This window comes from Callospermophilus lateralis, chromosome 1 (genome assembly GCF_048772815.1).
Source record: "Callospermophilus lateralis isolate mCalLat2 chromosome 1, mCalLat2.hap1, whole genome shotgun sequence".
NCBI classification, from domain to species: domain Eukaryota; kingdom Metazoa; phylum Chordata; class Mammalia; order Rodentia; family Sciuridae; genus Callospermophilus; species Callospermophilus lateralis.
The window spans coordinates 181,077,989-181,097,631 of record NC_135305.1 but is presented as its reverse complement, the minus strand read 5'-3'; the positions used below and the strand labels follow the sequence as shown (position 1 = coordinate 181,097,631).

The window sequence follows — 19,643 nt, the reverse complement described above, 5'->3', positions numbered from 1 at the left end:
GTTCTGTGTATATAAAAGAATTCTATCAATTGAAGAAAGAGGAGGTTTTCAGTTTAGGTTAATTCTAATGCTATGAACAAATACACATTCAAGTCAAAAGAGTGAGGGACTGATTTAAAAGTGTACATACCAGAAAGAAAAATAAACAAAATAATAACAGAAAATACAAAATCATTTAAGGAAGACAAAGTTTTAGAAGAAAAGGATTAATTCATTTTACATCAGTTTGCTAAGTTTATTAAATGAAAAGTAACAAGTAGTTTTTGTGCAATGAATATAAACTACACCTTTAAAAATTCTCAAATTGAAACTCATTCAAATTGGAATTTTTAAAATTGATGCATTTTACAAAAATAAAGAGAATAGTCAAATAGCAATTGTTAAAGAAACTTTTTCTTAATTGAGAGTTCCAAAATCCATTATAAACAAAATATTATTAGGTCTTGACCTTGCAGCTCACATATAATGATCACCTGAGCCTATTTTGCTAGTTCTTGATTAAAAACAAGTCAAACAAACGAAACAAAAATAAACCACTTCCCAACTTTACCAGAATTTGATTGTTGCTCAAGAACTATAAAGATATCCCCTGATATATGGAAAAAATATTTAATAGAGTTTAAATATTTTATAGAAGTTTGGTATGAACCTTGATATCTTCCACTAATTTTTATATAAAAATTGAGATGAGAGGCACATAGTGATATCAGTATACACAAGAAAATAGTTTTATTTCTTTGGTACTCTAAGTATTTAGTGCAGAATTTGGCATAGCTGACAATCAACGTTGGATGAAAGGGGAAGTGTAAAAGGCGAAAAGTATCTTCAAGACTAAAAGATTATAGAAGTCATTGAGCAAAAAGCAGTCCATGTAGTAACAGTAAAATCAATATCTAGTGGCTTTAAGTTATGGGCAAGAGAACATCTATGCTGTCTAGAAGAAAGGGTCACAACCCAAAAACTAACAAAATAATTTTTTCTGATGGCAGAATAACTGACCTCATTTCCTCTATCCAATAAAACAGATGGAAAAAAGAAAGCAGTTTCTACATGTCCAAGGCACAATGGGCTTTTAAATAAACTCACACATTAAAAACAGGGGACCAGCTGGGTATAATGGCACATGCCTGTAATCCTAGCAGCTAGGGAGGCTGAGACAGGATAATTGCGGGTTCAAAGCCAGCCTCAGCAAAAAGCGAGGTGCTAAACAACTCAGTTAGACTCTGTCTGTAAATAAAATACAAATAGGGTTGGAGAGTGGCTCAGTGCTCAAGTGTCCCTGAGTTCAATCCCCGGTACCCTCCCCAAAAGATGGGGAGCCAAAAGCAGAGCTTGATGGAACAAAATGATAGTCTAGTTCTCTAAAAATTACATTGGGAGAAAAACAGTTATACTAAGTCAAGTCATTGCTAATGTTGAACTTTATAATTTTTATCATTTAATGGAAATTTCCATATAACAAAGGATATCTAATAATAGATCATGGCACAAGTCTTAGAAAATAAAGGGAACCCTGATTTTTAAATGATAGAATTCAATAATGTGTGAGCAGTATGCTTTGCATTCCAAACAGTTAAAACTTTAAAACCCTGAATTTCCTATTCTGCTTAAACAGTAAAAGGTTATCATGAAAGAAAAATATTTAAGTTTTTTACACTACCTTTTTCTGTGCTCCCATTTATTTTAGGTAAGAAGTCATCAACTTGTATCCCTAGGATTAAGACAGTATATCATTGCCTGATCAGAGAAAGTAATGTTTTAAGTATTACACTTGGTCTCAAGTGTAACCATGGCATTTTGTATTCCTATTCACATTAAGATTGTATAAAACACTTTATATTTATTTTTACAAGAAGGATTCAACATGCTATTTTTTCATTAATTCAGGCTTAGTGGCCTTCCAATGAACCTCAAAAGAAAAAGGATTCTACTGTTCATGGATTTAAGTAGAACATCTCAGATGCAGAAATTTCATTTATCTCAAGGACTAAACAATGGTGCCCACTGGTGGCAATCCAGCATATTTTAAAAAAAAAAATTTCTTTTTTTTTTTTAAATATATATATTTTTTAAGTTGTAGATGGACACAATACTGTTACTTTATTTGTTTTTACTTTTATGTGGCGCCGGGGATCGAACCCAGTGCCTCACACATGCTAGGCAAGCGCTCTACCTCTGAGCCACCACCCAGGCCCCTTAAAAAGAAATTTTCTAAGAGTGTAGCTATTTTATACCTAATATGTAAAACACCACTTACAGAAAATAAGAACCTAATATGAAATAATAAACAAAGTCAAAAGTTTAATAATGACAAAATTTAGCTTTAAACAGGAAATTTGGATGATACCTACCTAAGCTGCTGCATTCTTTAAGAGTTTTCTCCTGAAGATGTTCTAACCGTACTGTAAATAAAAGTCCAAGAAAAAGATATTTCACAGACAAAAAGAAAAAAAAATCAAATCAAAAGAATTTTTAGATTAGCTAACTTACCTTGTAAAGCTGTTAGCCTTTCATTGGTGAAATCATTATCAGCTTGCAAAGCTTCAATTTTTGCCTGGAGCTCCTGTTCTTTTTCTTCCATTTCATCTATTTTATGTTGTAATTCTTTCTTCTCAGCTTGTCCTTTCTGTTGGATCTCTTCTTGTCTTCCTTCTGCTACCTGTTGAGGAAGAAGAAGATTTAAATCTGATGCTGTTTTAAGAGGCCTAAGCCAGCACTGCCTTTATTCAACTTCTAAGGAATGTATACAAAATTTCAGATTGTATTTATAATGCCAATTTTTCTTTTTTTAAAAAATATTTTTATTTTGTTTACTTATTTTTATGTGGTGCTGAGAATCAAACCCAGTGCGTCACATGTAGCCATTTTTTCTAAACCAGCAAAGAAAATAAAGACAAAGACCTAATGTCAAAAGTGATCTGCATTGGGTTCACTCCTCCATAATAGCACCTAAAAGAAAACCTTGTAGCAAGCAAGCAGTTTTATTACATCTAGAGATAAAGGGTCAAAATGAAACTCTATTTTTAAATTTTTTTGATAGTGCTAGGGATTAGACCCAGGGGGCTCACACATGCTAGGCAGGTAATCTACCCACTGAGCTACATCCTTAACCCCAAAACACCACAATTTTAATGTGGGAAGTAATATGTTCCCCTAAAATTATTATTGTTTTAATTTTTAAGTTCTAAAATACAATTTATTCTGAAATTTTAAACAAAATCATGCTTTGATAAAGGGATGATGGTATAAGTCTTTTTTAAAAAGACTTCCTTTTAACAAGACCAATCTTTATAACCATCATAGCCTATTTAGGCACAATGATACACACATGTAATCCTAGCTACCTGGAACACTGAGACAGGAGGACCACAAGTTTGAGGTCAGCCTGGGTAACCTAGCAAGACCTCGTCTCAAAATGAAAAAGGCTGAGAATGTAGCTCAGTAGTAATAGTGTTTGCATAGCATACACACACAAGGCCTTGGGTTCAATCCACAGAAAGAAGAATGGAATAAAAATAGAACTACCATGGGTAAACCAACCACACAGAAGACCATGCATTGGTCTTCTCTAATAAATTAATATCTTCCAGGCATTCAATTCATGGTTTGAATTATAATAATATGGGTCTTCACTAACTCAGTTATAAGAATTCATTCATTCATTTACAGTACTGAGGACTGAACCCAGTACACTTTACCACTGAGTTACATCTCCAGTCCTTTTTATTTTTTATATTTGAGACAATGTTTTCTTAAGTTGCCCAGACTGGCCTTGAACTTGAGATCCTCTTGCCTCAGACTCCCAAGAGCCTGGTTCAGATATAAGATTTCAAAGGACCAACTAGACATTACTCTATGATGTGATCTCTCCTTATCCTAAATGTGCCACAGCTATAAGGAATGGCAGTGGAAGCAGAATCAACTCCATCCCTAAAGGCTAACAGCAATCAAGCAGATTATTCTAAGATTCATCTGGGCTTATTCCAGTACTAAATAGTTGGGCTTTACCTTTGGAATGGGATAAAAATAAACAGTTTCAGGGTGAACAAAATAAAACCCTGAATATCTTAGGTTTTGTTGATTCTCATTTACTTCCTCTTCTATATCAAAAGATGCCAATTGTGAGGCAGTGACTCAAATTCCTCCAGAGGAAATATATTAGCTTTTACAGGCTTTCAATTATCTCTGGTCATTGAGATTGAACTAAATAGAATAGAAGCACCTTATTTTACAACAACTATTCATCAATATCTAAACAATATCTAAAGCTACCCAGTATGGTAGAGATTATTAACTTAACATGCTTTTAGATTAAATAAATACATACCTTTAATTTATCAGATAAATCTTTAATCTCATTAACTGCTCCATTATATTTATTGGCTAATTCTCTTAATTCTTCCTGAGTCCGCTCATTCATTTCTTTCAGGTGGGTACATTCATCTTCAGTATTACTCAGACTTCGCTGAAATTCAAATTCACAGACAATTTATTTTGAATAAATGTACATTTATTATTTAGCATTCCTTCTAAATTCAATTTGTAAAAAATATAACTCCATGGGCTATTCTAAATCAACATATTTCCTGAACTTTATATAAAGCTGAGTTAAATAACATAATGATTTCAATTTACATACTAAAACAATAATAAGTTTTTTTAAAATGTTGGGGGGGTAGGGGACACTGTAATTACATCTTTTTTTGTATTGGGGGTTTAACCCAGAGGTGCTAAACCACTGAGCTACATCCCCAGCCCTTTTTATTTATTATTTTGAGGCAGGGTCTCACTAGTTTGCTTACAGCCTCACTAAACTGCTGAGGCTGGCTTCAAACCCACAGTCCTTCTGCCTCAATCTCCTGAACCACTGGAGTTATAGGCATGTGTTACTGTACTCAGCTAATTACACTTTTAAAAGGTCAACAGCTGTGACTTTTAGACTTGAAAATACTTTAAGCCTGTTGATTCTTTTTTTATTTTGGTACCAAGGATTGAACTCAGGGGAACTCAAGGTTTGAACTCAGCCACTGAGGCACATTTCCAGCACCCCCCACCTTTTGTGTATTTTATTTAGAGACAGGGTCTCACTGAGTTTCTTAGGATCTCACTAAGTTGCTGAGGCTGGACTTGAACTCGAGATCCTCCTGCCTCGGTCTCCTAAGCCACCAGGATTACAGGGGTGTGTACACTGTGCCTGGCTAAGTCTGTTGATTCTTAAAGTATGTTTAGTAATATGCAGCAATTAACACCAAAAAGAGAAGACAGCTAGCAACTGTAAATAAATTAAATAAAAATGAATTAGGCGCTCTGGGATAAGGTCATTATAGAAATTATTGCTGTTCTAAGGATATGTTACTATTTAGTTTAAGATGGACATTTTAACCAATCTGAGGGACAGATAATTTCTGTGTTAATTATAACACACAATAATAAGACCCATATTACAAATTAGGGTTTTCCCCCTAATGCAATGATAAAAAAGTATATATACTTTATATACGCATATATGTATACACACACACACACACACACACACACACACACATATATATATATATACACACATATGTACAGACATACACACTGTTTTCTTTTTTTTTTAAACCCATGGTTCTACCAGTGAGTTGCACTCCCAGCCCTGAGAATCACAGTTTGATTACTCTTAAAAGACCCAGAAAGGGCCTTGGAGAGTTTCCCTTTGAGCTTCCAAAGTATAAGACAATTTTAGAGAGGAAAATTTAGAGAGGACAGGTAAAGAAAGAACATGTATGTTCTTGGTCTTACAGTGACCAAGAAAAAAAGCAAAATCTATGCCAAGAAATCAATTCCCTGAAACATCAAGGTCCATTATAGGGAGGCTGAATCCTCATCAGAGTGCAAACAGTAAGATTCCCTGGTTAGGCTTTTTTGTTTGTTTATATCAAGGATTGAACCACTAAGCCACATTCCCAACCTTTTAAAATACTTTTTACTTAGAGACAGGATTTTCCTTAATAAATTGCTGAGGCTGGTTTTGAGCTTGCGATCCTCCTTTCTCAATCTCCCAAACTGCTGGGATTATAGGAGTGTACGACTGCACCCAGCTGGTTAGGCTTTATTTCCTTAGCCACTGACTCGGGACCATAAGCACCAGAACTCACATGATTATATTAAGAATTCCTGTCAATGTAAGCAGCATACATGTTCTTTCCCATTTGAGAGACTGAAAATATATCCTAGCTACATAATAATACCTATGTTTAAAGGGCCCTGGAATTTTTAAAGTAAAAACAAACAAACACACACAAAAATAATACTACTACTTGGCATTTTTAAAAATTAGTTAATTAATTTGTTCTAACTAGTTACACATGACAGCAGAATGCATTTCGATTCATAGTACACAAATGGAGCACAATTTTTTATTTTTCCAGTTGTACATGAAGTAGAGTCACCCATTAGTGCCATCATACACATACACGTACCTAGGGTAATGATGTTCATCTCATTCCACCATCTTTCCTATCCCTATGCTCCCTCCCTTCCCTTTCCTCCCCTTTGCCCTATCTAAAGTTACCACGTAGTATTTTTAAAATTGAAATACCTCAACTTCTGAAAGTTTTCTAACCACTTCAATTTTCTCCTGAAGAACCCGCCTCAGGGACTCTTTGGCTGTTGTCTCATAATTGTGTTTATCCTCCTGTAATGCTATAAGTTCCTTCCGTAAACTATCTTCTGTCTGATTCTAGAATAAAAAAAAATTTACAATTATAGCAAAATTATTTTTTAAAAAGCTTCTACTATCTGAAAAAGCTGAACACATTATGATGCTCTTTAAATTTTGTGTTATACCGCCAAACAGAAACAATGCTGGCCCTGTATTAAATGAAGTATATTTAAAAGTCGCATCAGTAAATTATACGTTGACAAATATGTTAATTCCTGCTTCCAATAGAAAAAAAAGGCAATTGAGAAATTTTCTTAAATATGTAAAATTAATCATTCTTACATTTGTGATATTCTCTGCAAGTCACCATATTGACACTGTAGGAAAAAATAATTATCTTCAAAAGCACCAAGTATTTTGAGGCAAATGTATTATCTTCTGATAAAAAAAAAAAAAACACATTATTATCCATGAAGTTTTGGCAAAAAAACAAACAAACAAACAAAAAAAAACAACACACACACACACACACACACACCCTAAATTAAACCAAATATCTAGATCAAAATACTAATTTATGGAGTGTATAGGAGCTAGAAAAATATTTAAATAACAACGTAAATTGAGACAAATTCGAGAGGGCAAATGACCCAGTTTTTGCAACAAACATCAACTGCAATAGAAAAAAGACAGTTGTTGACATTCATTATACAATTCCTTCTACTTACATGTATGTTTGATATTTCTCATGACAAAAGAATGTTGAAAATGTACAAAAGTTTTAGCATATACTCATAATAACAAAAAATAAATAAAAAAATAATAAAAAACCCATGTATTCTTCTTTATGTAACAGATTAAATACCTACTTTGGAGCATGCCTGTAATTGGTTTCCCATAACTTCTAACCGTGATAAGAGTCTATCTTCATCTATTAAAGCCTGTTGAAGAAAAATTAAATGTAAATAAAATCCCAGAGTAACAAAAAAACCCTATATATCAAAAAGGTCTACAGCCATCAAAATAAATAAAATTATAAAACTGATCAACATCCACTGTAAATGCTAACTTTTTAACACTTTGATTTGCTTCCCCCCCAGTGCCCCTGTGCTGTCCTAGGGACTGAACCCAGGTGTGTTCTCTACCACTGAACTACATCCCCAGCCTTTTTATTTTATTTTTTAAATTTATGTATTTTTGGTACTGGTATCAGGAACTGAATCTAGGGTGCTTAACTACTGAGCCACATCTTTATATTTTATTTTGAGACAGGATCTTGCTAAGTTTCTTAGAGACTCACTAAGTTGCTGAGGCTGGTTTTGAACATTCAATCCTCTTGCCTCAGCCTCCTGAGCTGCTGGGATTACAGATGTGTGCCATTGCTCCTGGCCCCCAGCACTTTTTGTGTGTGTGTGTGTGTGTGTGTGGTGCTTGAACCCAGAGCCTTGTGCGTGTAAGGCAAGTACTCTACCAACTGAGTTATATCCCCAGCCCTTTTTAATATTTTATTTTGAGGCTAAGTTGTTTAGGGCCTAAATTGCTGAGGCTAGCTTCAAATTTGCAAATCCTCGTCTCAGCCTCCAAAGTCACTGGGTTTAAATGCTGGCACCACCACGCTTGGGCATAACTTTTTATTTTGAGACAGTCTTACTAAGTTAATACTGAATTTTTGATCCTTCTACCTCAGGCTCCGAAATCACTTGTATTCCAAGTTTGTATTCCATGCACCTGGCATAATACCTATTCTTTAGTTAGGAAATAACTCTCCCCTCTTTTTTTTGGTGGTACTGGGGATTGAACCCAGGGTCATGCACACAATAGGCAAGCGCTCTATTACTAAGCTACATGGGCAGCCCTCTTTATTTTTTTTAAAAATTATCTTTTTAATTGTAGAATGTCACAATATCTATGTTTTATTTATTTTTACATGGTGCTGAGGATCAAACTCAGGGCCTCACACGTGCTGGGCAAGCACTTTACCACTAAGCTACACCTCAGCGCTCCCCTTCCTTTGTTTATTACAAAATTTTAATTTTGGTTCATCCAACACCTATGAAATATTAAGTTGTTTAAATGCTTCTTGAATATAAAGGCTACTGGAATACCTGCCAACTGGTATCTGAAGCCTCTTGGGTGATGGCCAGTAGCCGCTGAAGTGTGGCTAACTTCTGTTCCAACATCTGTTCCCGATGTAAGGCCTCCTAATATTATAAAAATCACAAAAGAGATTCTAATAAACTCATCATGATTCCTTTGAAGAATAATCAATTTTCTGTACCTCCTGAATATAGTCTTATATCCCCTTGACATATTTCAAAGTATTTAAAACTTAATAACCCTTTGAAGTATATATGTACCACATTGTTTTAGCTTTATCTGTTGGGCTCTAAGTTAGAAGTACTCTTCTTGCAACCTTCCCCCACAACAGAACACGTCACCTACTTATTTTTGTTTTTCCTAATTTGGAAAATGAATTGTAAAAAACGTAGACTCTAAAAAGCTAACAAATCTTGTAGGTTTGTATTACACACACATACACACCCACAAATATGCATATACTTCAGAACAAATTTGTCACAAACTAAGAAAAAAATAATCTGACCAGCAAAGATTACTTTACAATGGCTTAACTGCACAATATATCTAAATAATAGCTTCACATTTTCCCGTTTAACCATGTTATTAAATATAAATATTTGTGTATTTAAAGAGAGACTACTTTACTCTCATAATCTATTGCATTTTCAGGTGTTCTTGTCTTTTCCCTAACTACATGTCACTGAGCAGGAATTAATACCCCAAATAAACTGCATCCACCAAATATTGGTTCCATGCAATCAAGAGGCCAAGGAGTTATATTTGGCAGCTCCAAGAAATATTTTACAAAGAAAGATATTGGTGAGCAAAGTTTGATTTCTAGGTGACTTATAACATTTGATAGCTGTTAATAAGGTCAGTCTCCTTCACTAGAAGTCAAGGTGAAATGCTCACAGGATTGTTTTGATTTTGGCACATTTAGACCTTCTATTACTGTCATTATACAAAGAACATGTACTATCCTACTGGCTTTGAGTCACCTCAATAGAAAAATGTATGCTTTAAACATAGTATTTGACGTCTAAAGCAATTTATTGCTCTTTATATCCTTGATAAATAATGATTATGAGAAACCTTGCCTAATCAGAATATAAGTATTTTGTTTTAAAAATCATACCAAATCTATACTAAAACTATACTAAGAATCTATACTAAAACTGCATACATTTTTTTTTTGAGAGAGAGAGAGAGAGAGAGAAAGAGAGAGAATGAATTTCTTAATATTTATTTTTCAGTTTTCGGTGGACACAACATCTTTATTTTATTTTTATGTGGTGCTGAGGATCGAACCCAGAGCCGCGTGCATGCCAGGCGAATGTTACCGCTTGAGCCACATCCCCATCCCAAAAACTGTATACATTTAAAAGAGATTATTTGCCATGTTTAAGCTCCTAAAACATTCATAATATCCAGGAAATTAAAGAGACATAAAATGTTTTACTAAAAAACAAAATCTACCTCCACTAGATGGTGTAATTTCACCACTTATCCTTCAATTCCATTAGTTTCTTAATTCTGAACCACATTAACAGAAATATAGTATTTCCAGGAATGGTCTTTTTAGTTCTATGACATAAAATGCATCTATTCCAGCTTTTATTCAAAAGGTTCACAATTTAAATAAGAACTTCAGCAGTTCAATAAGAATGTATACAGAAAAGACTGTGGGGTGTGATTTAAACAAATTCAAAGTGGATGTTCAAAGAACAGACAAAAAGTCAAAAAGACTCTGAGTCAGGGCATTAAAGTCCCAGGCTATGGTGGCTATTAACAACACTAGATAGTTTCAGAAAATATAAATATATTAATATATTTCTCATAAAAAATAAGTGTACACCAAATTAATCTCAGTTTTCTTCTACCTCTAATAAGGACACCTAAATCAATTAAGGTGCCTTCCTATTGAATGGTAAATGACTACTGACATTTTATGGCATACATTCTATGTGCCAGGCACTGTTCTAAGTGCTTTATGTGTATTAATTACATATTTTTCACAATTTGGTGAGGTAGTATTGTTCTACCCTTTTCTGACCTGCAGAAAATGAGGTCCAAAGGTTTTAAACAACTTTCTTGATCAAATCAGAAATTAAAGTCAGGGATGGAATCTAGAGAATCTGATTAGAGTACAAATGTGCAAAAATATTTTCTATGCACCAGTACGTTATGCCTGATGTAAGATAAGATCTAATTAATTCATTCATTATTTTCAGATCATTTTTACAGATGTGTATGTTCTTAACTGAGATGGAACTGCTCTCAGTCATTGAGTCCTGTTAATAATTGAATAATTCTATAATTTTAAACAAAAGACAACTGAAAGCCTACACATGTAAAATAACTCACCCAAAGACACAGAATTAACTGAGAAGCAGAACCAAGAAAAAGACTTCAATCTCTAAACTCCTAATCAAGGGTTTTCCTTAACTATTCTCTCACCACAATCCAGCCCAAATCTACATAAACCAGGAAAAAAAAAAACAAACACTTGTTGGCTTTTTAAAGATTTGAATTACTCTTTAAATATGACATTAACTGCTTCAGGAGACCATTCCAAGTATCTGCTTTATCAATAAATCTTTCTATGTATCCAGTAGCACAGTATAGCAGACTCAGAGGTCTGACTATTGAATCACTATAAACACAGACTAGGTTCAAATCCTAGATGTATCCATTACTAGCTGTTTGATACTATGTAAGTTATTAAATCTTCCTGTCTCTCAGTTACTCCATCTGTAAAAGTGGGAATAAAATATGTGCATCATAGGACTGCTGTAAAGATTAAATGACTTAATATAGGTAAAGTGCTAGAATGAAACTTAGGGTACAATAGTGTTATATAATTATGCGATATTAACATTATTAAGCATCCCAAAATATAATGATATTATTATTTAGCAGGTCTAATTTTATTTAAAAGCCATCTATAGATTTAAAAAACTGTTTTGGAAGTTCTTCATATTGAAGAAAAAAATCTTATACAGAAGCTTATGTTCTCTGTATTTAACAATTGACTTCTTTTTTCTTCATAAGACTATTTTTAATCCTTTGTTCTTCTTTGAAAAGATATTTCTTTTGTACTTGTATCTAGCCAACACTTTTTATCCTCTATCTGCATACCGGCAAAATAAAATATAAATTGTTTAATGGTACTTCTAAAGACTAAGAATTTTCAAAGTTTACTTTTACCTGTAGATACTGAGAAAGCTGGAATAATTCCTGAGAATACATACTTGGAGTGTTAGCAGCAACCTAGAAAAAGAAGTCAAAGTGTCAACAGTCACAGAAAAAACTTCATAAAAGAAATTAAAGACAGAAGAAAAAAGAAAAAGAAAAACAAAACAAAATTAAGACCAATTCCTTGAAATGTCTATTTAAATATGCACATAAGTTTATTTTTCAAATTAACTGATTTCCTTAGTGGTACAACAAGTGCTACTCATGAAAACACTCCTTGATAAGCTGAATCACAAATTTATAGTATAAAGGCCATCCAGTATTTTCTTAATCCAGATAAACCTCCTAAATCCAGAGATCCACATATTTTCCCTTTAAGATTCATCATTAAATAGTTCTTCAATATATCAACTCACAATTCATTTAGAAGTAACCATCTTCAAGATGTTATTTGAAGTAGGGAGGGCAACATAAAATCTATCAATGTTCAATGGTCAGGGGATAAAAATAGTTTTTTAAAAATATTTTTTCGTTGAAGATAGATACAATATTTTTATCTTATTCATTTACTTTTATGTGGTGCTGAGAATTGAACCCAGTGCCTCATATGTGTGTGTGAGACAAGTGCTCTGCCACCGAGACACAATCCCAGCCAGACCTGTCTTTCTTTTCTTTTTTTTTTTTCCCCCTTTCAATTATAAATACACTTTCTGGAAAAGATGGAAAATAATGGTGTTTAGTCTTGTTTTTTGTTTTTGCAGTACTGGGATTGAACCCAGAGCCTCTTGTATGCCAGGCAAGCACTCTATCACTGAGCTACATCCTCAGCCCTAATAATGGTGCTTAAACACTACAAATCAGTCAAATTGTTTAGAATCCAAGAGTATTAGAAGAGGCACTTTCTAGAAGAGTTTTTCAAGGCTGTGAAATATATATAATTTTTTTTTTTTTTTTTTGATGGTGGTGGTACTGGGGATTGAACCCAGAGGTGATTTTCCACTGAGCTACATCTTCAGCCCTTCCTCACTAAGTTACTAAGCCCGGCTTCAAACTTGTGATCTTTCTACCTCAGCCTCCTGAATTGCTGGGATTATAGGCGAGCACTACTGCACGGCCTAGCAAGGCTGTGGAAATAGAATCACCGCATTAAAAAAAAAAAAAAAAAAAAAAGAGCACTTAATTGGTTGCTATAATATCTACCCACATCCTCAACACGAATAAGCACTGTGTTAGTTGATTACCATATTATTCCTCATTAAGCACAGAAAGTATATTTTTATTAATATGATGACTAAAAGAGTTGGCATTATTTTTTAAAGTTAGTCCTAGATCAGTAAGACCATTATTTACTTCTGAAATAATTTTTGGCACTGCAGAAGTTGATTAACCTCTTTTTAATTCTAATAAAGGAATCTAAGAGACCACTTCAGTCTCAGGTAACCATTTGCTCTTCACTCAAATGGAAGAAAAGATGCAAAATATTTCCCCCAATAGTTTAATTATTGCACTAAGAAAATAACATCCACATTAATGTTAAATGATGAAAAAGATGTTTTGTTGGGGTTTTTGTTTGTTGGTTTTTATGCTCTTTACCAGTGACAGCACTATCTCTTGACAGAAAAAAGAATGTTTTTGTAGCAAGCAATTACTGCAGTTTCTAATCAAACTGTGTTAAAACTGACCTTCAAAGATAATAAAGGAATAATTTCTGTAAATTCATATTTCTGTGCTACTTTCCTTTAGGGGTAATATTTTGAGTAAACTAAACTGGGTAGATGCTTCAACAAATTTCTAGACAGAACTGATTCAGAATAAAAAGTAAAAGCTAACATTTCTTACCTTTGGCTAAGAGCAAAACAGGTACTCCTAGTCTACACAGTCAGTAGTTTACTCAAAATTACAAGACTTTTTTTTTCCCAAAGAAACATTCATTCTAAATTCTTCAAATACTAAAGATTAGAAGATTAAATTACCTGTATAGTTTTATGCACTTCACATGTTTTGTTGTAAAATAAATTCTAGGTACAGCATATTAAAAACAAACATTTTAAAAGCACAGTTTAGGAAAAAATAATCATTAGCAACTTACTTTGTCAACAGGACTTGGTAATGGAGCATGGATGACACTGAAATGTAAAATTTAGAATTTTTATCTAATTTCCTGACAACAGAGGAAACACAGCATGATAGAACCAGAATATCTTAAACCACAAAATTGATACATTTGCCCTCCTATAATTAAAAGAGTATGAAACTTTCAATCCTTTATAAATGGATGAAATCAGTAGAAAATAAAGTAATACATATTAAAACTTTTTAATACATTAATGTATTTCTAACAAATTTTTATTTTTTATTTACTTTTTTAAATTTATTTTTTAGGTATAGATGGACACAACACAATGCCTTTATTTTTATGTGGTGTTGAGGATTGAACCTGGGTCCCGCTCATGCTAGGCGAGCGCTCCACCGCTGAGACACAATCCCAGCACCACATCAAATTTTTAAATTCAAAATGTACTAAATGTTCCTTGAGGATCGACTACTTATTGTGGGTTATGGTGAATTCCTTGATTTCATACAGAAAAGAAGTACTATTTAAATCATCCATTTGAATTATATACAACATATAAATTATTTTAAAATTAAAACACTCCTATATGGAAAAAGTTTTAAAAAGTAAAGTTCAACCAAAAAGAAATATTACTTAAAACAAAGCATTAAACTACACACAATGGCATGTGCCTATAATCCCAGTGACTCTGGAGACTAAGGTAAAAAAAATTGCAAGCTTTAGCCCAGCCTTAGCAACTTAGCAAAACACTGTCTCAAAAAAAAAAAAAAAAAGACTGGGAATGTAACTTGATGGTAAAATGCCCCTGAGTTCAATCCCCAGTACTAACCTCCGATACATGTACACATAAAATAGAAAAAAGTTTAAATAAATGACCTTAATTGGTACTAATTTCATTTCTGCCCTGATAAAAATCTATTGACAGGTAATACAGTAGCTGGTAAGCATGCAGGCTTAGAAGCTGTACTATCTGGGTTCAAATTCTGGATCTACTTACTAGCTGAAAGGCACACTGCCTTATAAAGATAGGTCTTAGCTTCCTCAGCCATAAAATGGAGATAATTATAAAACCAATCCCATTAGGTTACTTTGAGTATTAAATGTGTTAACATAAATAAAGAGCTTAAAACAGTGTCGAAAATATAGGAACAACTGATCATTATGACCACTCCCATGAGAAGTAAGCAGTTGAGGAAGTCAGGGTCTCTATTTGACAATGCTCATATACTATATGTGAGATGAGGGTGGGCAATGGGACATAGAGCAAGGCTGCCACCCATCTACTGGTTGCTATCACTCCACAACTTAGAATCCATTAAAGTGACAGCCAGAGTTTAAAACCTGACTAGGAAAAGTTCCCAGATTCCTGTGGCTAATCATGTGTAAAAACTGAGAAACTGACTTGTAAAATAGAATATTAAGTACCAGCACCCTTGATATCCTGAACCTATATAATCCTATACTGTACTTCTCTGATTATACACCTGTGTCTCAGGAACTATTATCAATTCACCTCTGCATCCCCAGAAACTATCACAGAATCTAACAAAACTGATATCTAGTGAAGGTTTAAAAAAATTATATACAATTTAAGTTTTTCACTTTCATACTACAAAACTACAACAGACATTTCAAACATAAATTTATTTATTGGGGGGGGGTACTGTGGATTGAACTTAGGGGCACTTAACCACTGAGCCACATCACCAGCTCTATTTTGTATTTTATTTAGAGACAAGGTCTCACTGAGTTGCTTCGCACCTTGCCATTGCTGAGGCTGGCTTTGAACTTGGGATCCTCCTGCCTTGACCTCCCTAGCCACTGGGATTACAGGCATATGCCACTGCACCTGGCCATACATTTACCTTTCTTGATTATATAAGCAATATATATAGATTATGAAAATATATGAAGTAAAGCATGATGAAATAAATTGAAATTATCCAATACCAGTACCCAGAGATAACCACTTTGAATATACATCCTTTACTCTTCAGATATGTGCATATAGAATAGTGAACTTAAAAATGTCTAAGTGGAAGCAAATAGTATTAACAAGAATTTTTAAAACCAGTTTTCCCAGAGACCCAAGTACAAATTCTTCTGTTCCCATGAAAATCTGACTAACAAATGAAAGGCTAGAAAATCCTGGTATGCCCAAGGCCCTGAGTTCAATTCCCAGCACAACAACAACAACAAAAAAAGGCTAAGTATTCAGCAACACATTCCATAAATGATATTTGTATCTTCAAAAAACTACCTTGGATATGGTTTATTTTGAGTTCTTTAAAAATCCACATGCGGGCTAGGGCGGTAGCTCAGTGGTAGAGCAATTGCCTTGCATGTGTGAGGCACTGAGTCTGATCCTCAGGACCACAAAAAAATAAGTAAATAAAGATACTGTGTCCATCTACAACTAAAAAAATCTACATGAATACAAAAAGCAAAAAAAAGGGAATGTAGAAAATGAAAACTGTTACTTAATGTTTCAATAATGGGATGATAAGCAATTTCTTTCCCTTTCTTTCTTCTTCCTTTTTTTGGTACTGAGATTGAACCCTCTCATACCTTATCACTGAAATATACCCTCAGCCTTTTGTTTGTTTATTTGTTTGGTTTTTGAGACAGGGTCCCACTAAGTTGCTTAGTGCCTTGCTAAGTGGCTGAGGCTGGCTTTGAACTTGAGATCCTTCTGCCTCAGCCTCCTGAGTTGCTGGGATTATAGGCGGGTGCCACTGTGCCCAGCATTTCTCCATTTCTTATCATCTAAAAATTATTTATGCAATATAACAAAAATGAAAAAAGAAAAAAGTCAGCCTTCTGAGAACGACCTAATGAAGACCTTAAAATCACTGATGGTATTTACACAGTGGACTTAAACTCTAGGTATTCTAGCATATCCAAAACCATGTATATTGTTAATAAAAATTTGGTTATAATAACAGAAACAGCTAATGTTTATTGTGGGCTTATTATATGCCAGATAATACAGTAAACTCTTTAAGTATGCAATCCTCACAATCCCCCTAATTACTGCTCAACAGGTACTATTAACATCTTCATGTTTCAAATGAGAAAATTGAGGCCCAACTAAATACAAAACAAGTCATGTCAGGTTTTGAACTGGACTATCTACTTCTAAAGACTATTCCAATCTTACTTCAGCTTTAGAGAATTGCCTGTTCAAAATTCATTTTCTTTAGAAAGTCAGTCCAATTATACACAATGAAATTTATAGCAAAAATTTGAATGGTGTTAATATTTAACTATACAAGGAAAGTGAAACTATGAGAAGACAGGGACAAAGATTAAAACGATTGGGGAAACAAGAGCAATAGGGACACAAGTCATGCAATCAGACTTTGAAAAAATTCACATGCTCTATTAGATGGAATCTGAGAACAGATAACTCCTTATGTAACTGCTCAAAGCTTTCAACTTTATGAAAGAAAAATCTCGTTCTCAAATACAAATATCAAATTCTTTAAAAAGTCATACATCATCTGTTGACTAGTTCTAAAACAAAAACTCTGGACTCATAATAAAAGCTGTTATGTTAAATTTCCTAAAATTCAATGCAATTTTATTAAGTTAATTTAAAATAGGAAATAATGCTTTAAATTAAAAATGTTTAAAATATTTTCTGCTTTGCTTCAACTATCTTTAAAAAAAAAAGGTAGCTTCTAATTGATGCATAAAGAATGTGATACAAATCAAAGAAAGCAGACTATCACAGTAATGAAAGGGCCTCTCTCTGCGTCATCTTTCCAACTCATTATTCTAACTTCTAGGTATTGTCATGTAACCCAAACCAAGTTGCTAATAAAAAAAGAGGTTATAATAGAAACAGCTTTTTCGGGGGTGAGGGGGGTGAGGAGGGTGGGCACTGAACTGAACTTAGGGGCACTTTATCAATGATCTTTATCCCCATCCCTTTTTATTTATTTAAATTAGAGACAGGATCTTGCTAAATTGCCCAGACTCTCCTTGAATTTGTGACTCTCCTGTTTCAGTTTCTCAAATTGCTGGGATTATAAGCATGTACCACCCCACCTGGCTAGAAACAGCTTTTGGTGGACAGAAAATACTGAGTCTAGAAACAAGCTTTTACTATATTCAAGGGATCCTCCCTGCCCCAAATAAAAAAAAGTTGAAGTTTAAATACTGCTTAACTTCCTTCAACACTGTATAATGTTAATCTGAAAAGGACAGGATTGAAGCGTACTTATACTCTGAACAAAATAAGCTACTAACTATATTATCATCACCAAGGTCCTATAAGATGATAACAATGCTATTAACTTCAGAGGCAATCACAGTTGATGAAGCTCATCACAGTTGACGAAGCTCTATCTTAAATGAAGATCAAAGAAGATGTTATCATTCACCAATAACATACTCTAAACATTGTGGAAAGTAACTAATTATCCTTCCATATATAAATTATAAAGTTACATTTGGAAATAAAATAACCTCTGCCCCGAGTACATTATTATTTACTCCAATTGCAAATAATGTAAAAAACAATTTAAACAAGTATATTTCAAAAAGCACCACATCAGTTTTGTAATAATGATATTATAAAATTATAAAATGACCCTGAAGTATTAGGATCATATCATCTTCTAATATTATCCAAGGTAATTAATCCAAAAACTTCACAGCACTAAATTATACTCACTCTGAGCGGAGCCGGGCTTCCATACCATCTGGTAGAAAAAGTTTTATTGTGGAAACAATACACCCATGGGTAACTGGTTAAAACAAACAAATAACATGAAGTAATTGTTTAAAAATATAAAACTTTGTATCTCTTGTATCTAAACGTATATTTTATTCTTAAGAGCAGTAACTTCTGGGGATAAATAAGTCTGGTGACTTAATGACAATATTACCCAGGAGAAATATCCCTGTCCATAATGAACCACAATTGCTAGGAAGAATTACAGAATGAATTATTTTAAAAAGTATCCTAAATTACTTATTTATTTATTTATAGATAGATAGGATACGTTTTATAACAATAACAGGGATTGAATATCCAATTCTATGAATGAATGAATAAATAAATAAATGCCGAACATGTGTAAATGCAACTGAAGAGGAAAAAGGCACTTTTGCCCCCTATTTACCAACATCAAACATGGATTCTTTGACTCTCCTTTAACACATAATCCTTATTACTAATTCTCCTGTCCTTGACCACACCTCACACAATGCTAAAATTCTTCAGAATACAGTTAAGAATATACTATTATTTCCCCCTTTTTATGGGCAAGGAAACCAAGACTTTTAGCAGCCATGGCAAGGGAACCTGTCTAGATTCCAGCTAGCCAGGTTCAGCTGTTCACATAAGAAACAGACAAAGAAATTTCTGTTTCTTTTTCTATCATTCCCCTATTTCTTATGCAAGCAGGTAGCCAATCCGGGCAAATTCCCTTGGTTTGGTGGCTGGTTACAAGACCTCAGATATGTGAAAGTGCCTCCACAATTCTATGGTAGTAAATATACAAGAGATGCCTGCTAGAACTCACATGGGAGGTTCCTTCAGTTCAATTTAAAAATTTTATTTTGCTTTTTTTTTTTTTTTTTTTTTTGGTGTGGTACTAGGGACTGAACAAGGGTACTTTACCACTGACCTACATCCCC

At 33.6% G+C, this 19,643-nt stretch overlaps 1 protein-coding gene across 19 annotated transcripts in view; it reads right to left on the bottom strand.

Annotated features, from left to right (window-relative positions):
• Slmap (sarcolemma associated protein) overlaps positions 1–19,643 on the bottom strand; it is a 159,317-nt gene that overhangs the window by 62,826 nt on the left and 76,848 nt on the right. For 9 of the 19 annotated variants that reach the window (XM_077109190.1, XM_076839893.1, XM_076840661.1 and 6 more), the window contains exons 4-13: positions 18,676–18,748; positions 14,010–14,046; positions 11,933–11,995; positions 8,752–8,847; positions 7,516–7,587; positions 6,584–6,724; positions 4,328–4,465; positions 2,491–2,659; positions 2,352–2,402; positions 1,661–1,711 (exon numbers count right to left, since the gene is read on the bottom strand). In XM_077109190.1, coding sequence (XP_076965305.1) covers positions 1,661–1,711; positions 2,352–2,402; positions 2,491–2,659; positions 4,328–4,465; positions 6,584–6,724; positions 7,516–7,587; positions 8,752–8,847; positions 11,933–11,995; positions 14,010–14,046; positions 18,676–18,748 — 891 coding nt within the window. The remainder of the gene's footprint in view (positions 1–1,660; positions 1,712–2,351; positions 2,403–2,490; positions 2,660–4,327; positions 4,466–6,583; positions 6,725–7,515; positions 7,588–8,751; positions 8,848–11,932; positions 11,996–14,009; positions 14,047–18,675; positions 18,749–19,643) is intronic. The other 10 variants (XM_076840102.1, XM_076840422.1, XM_076840181.1 and 7 more) reach the window with 3 other exon arrangements.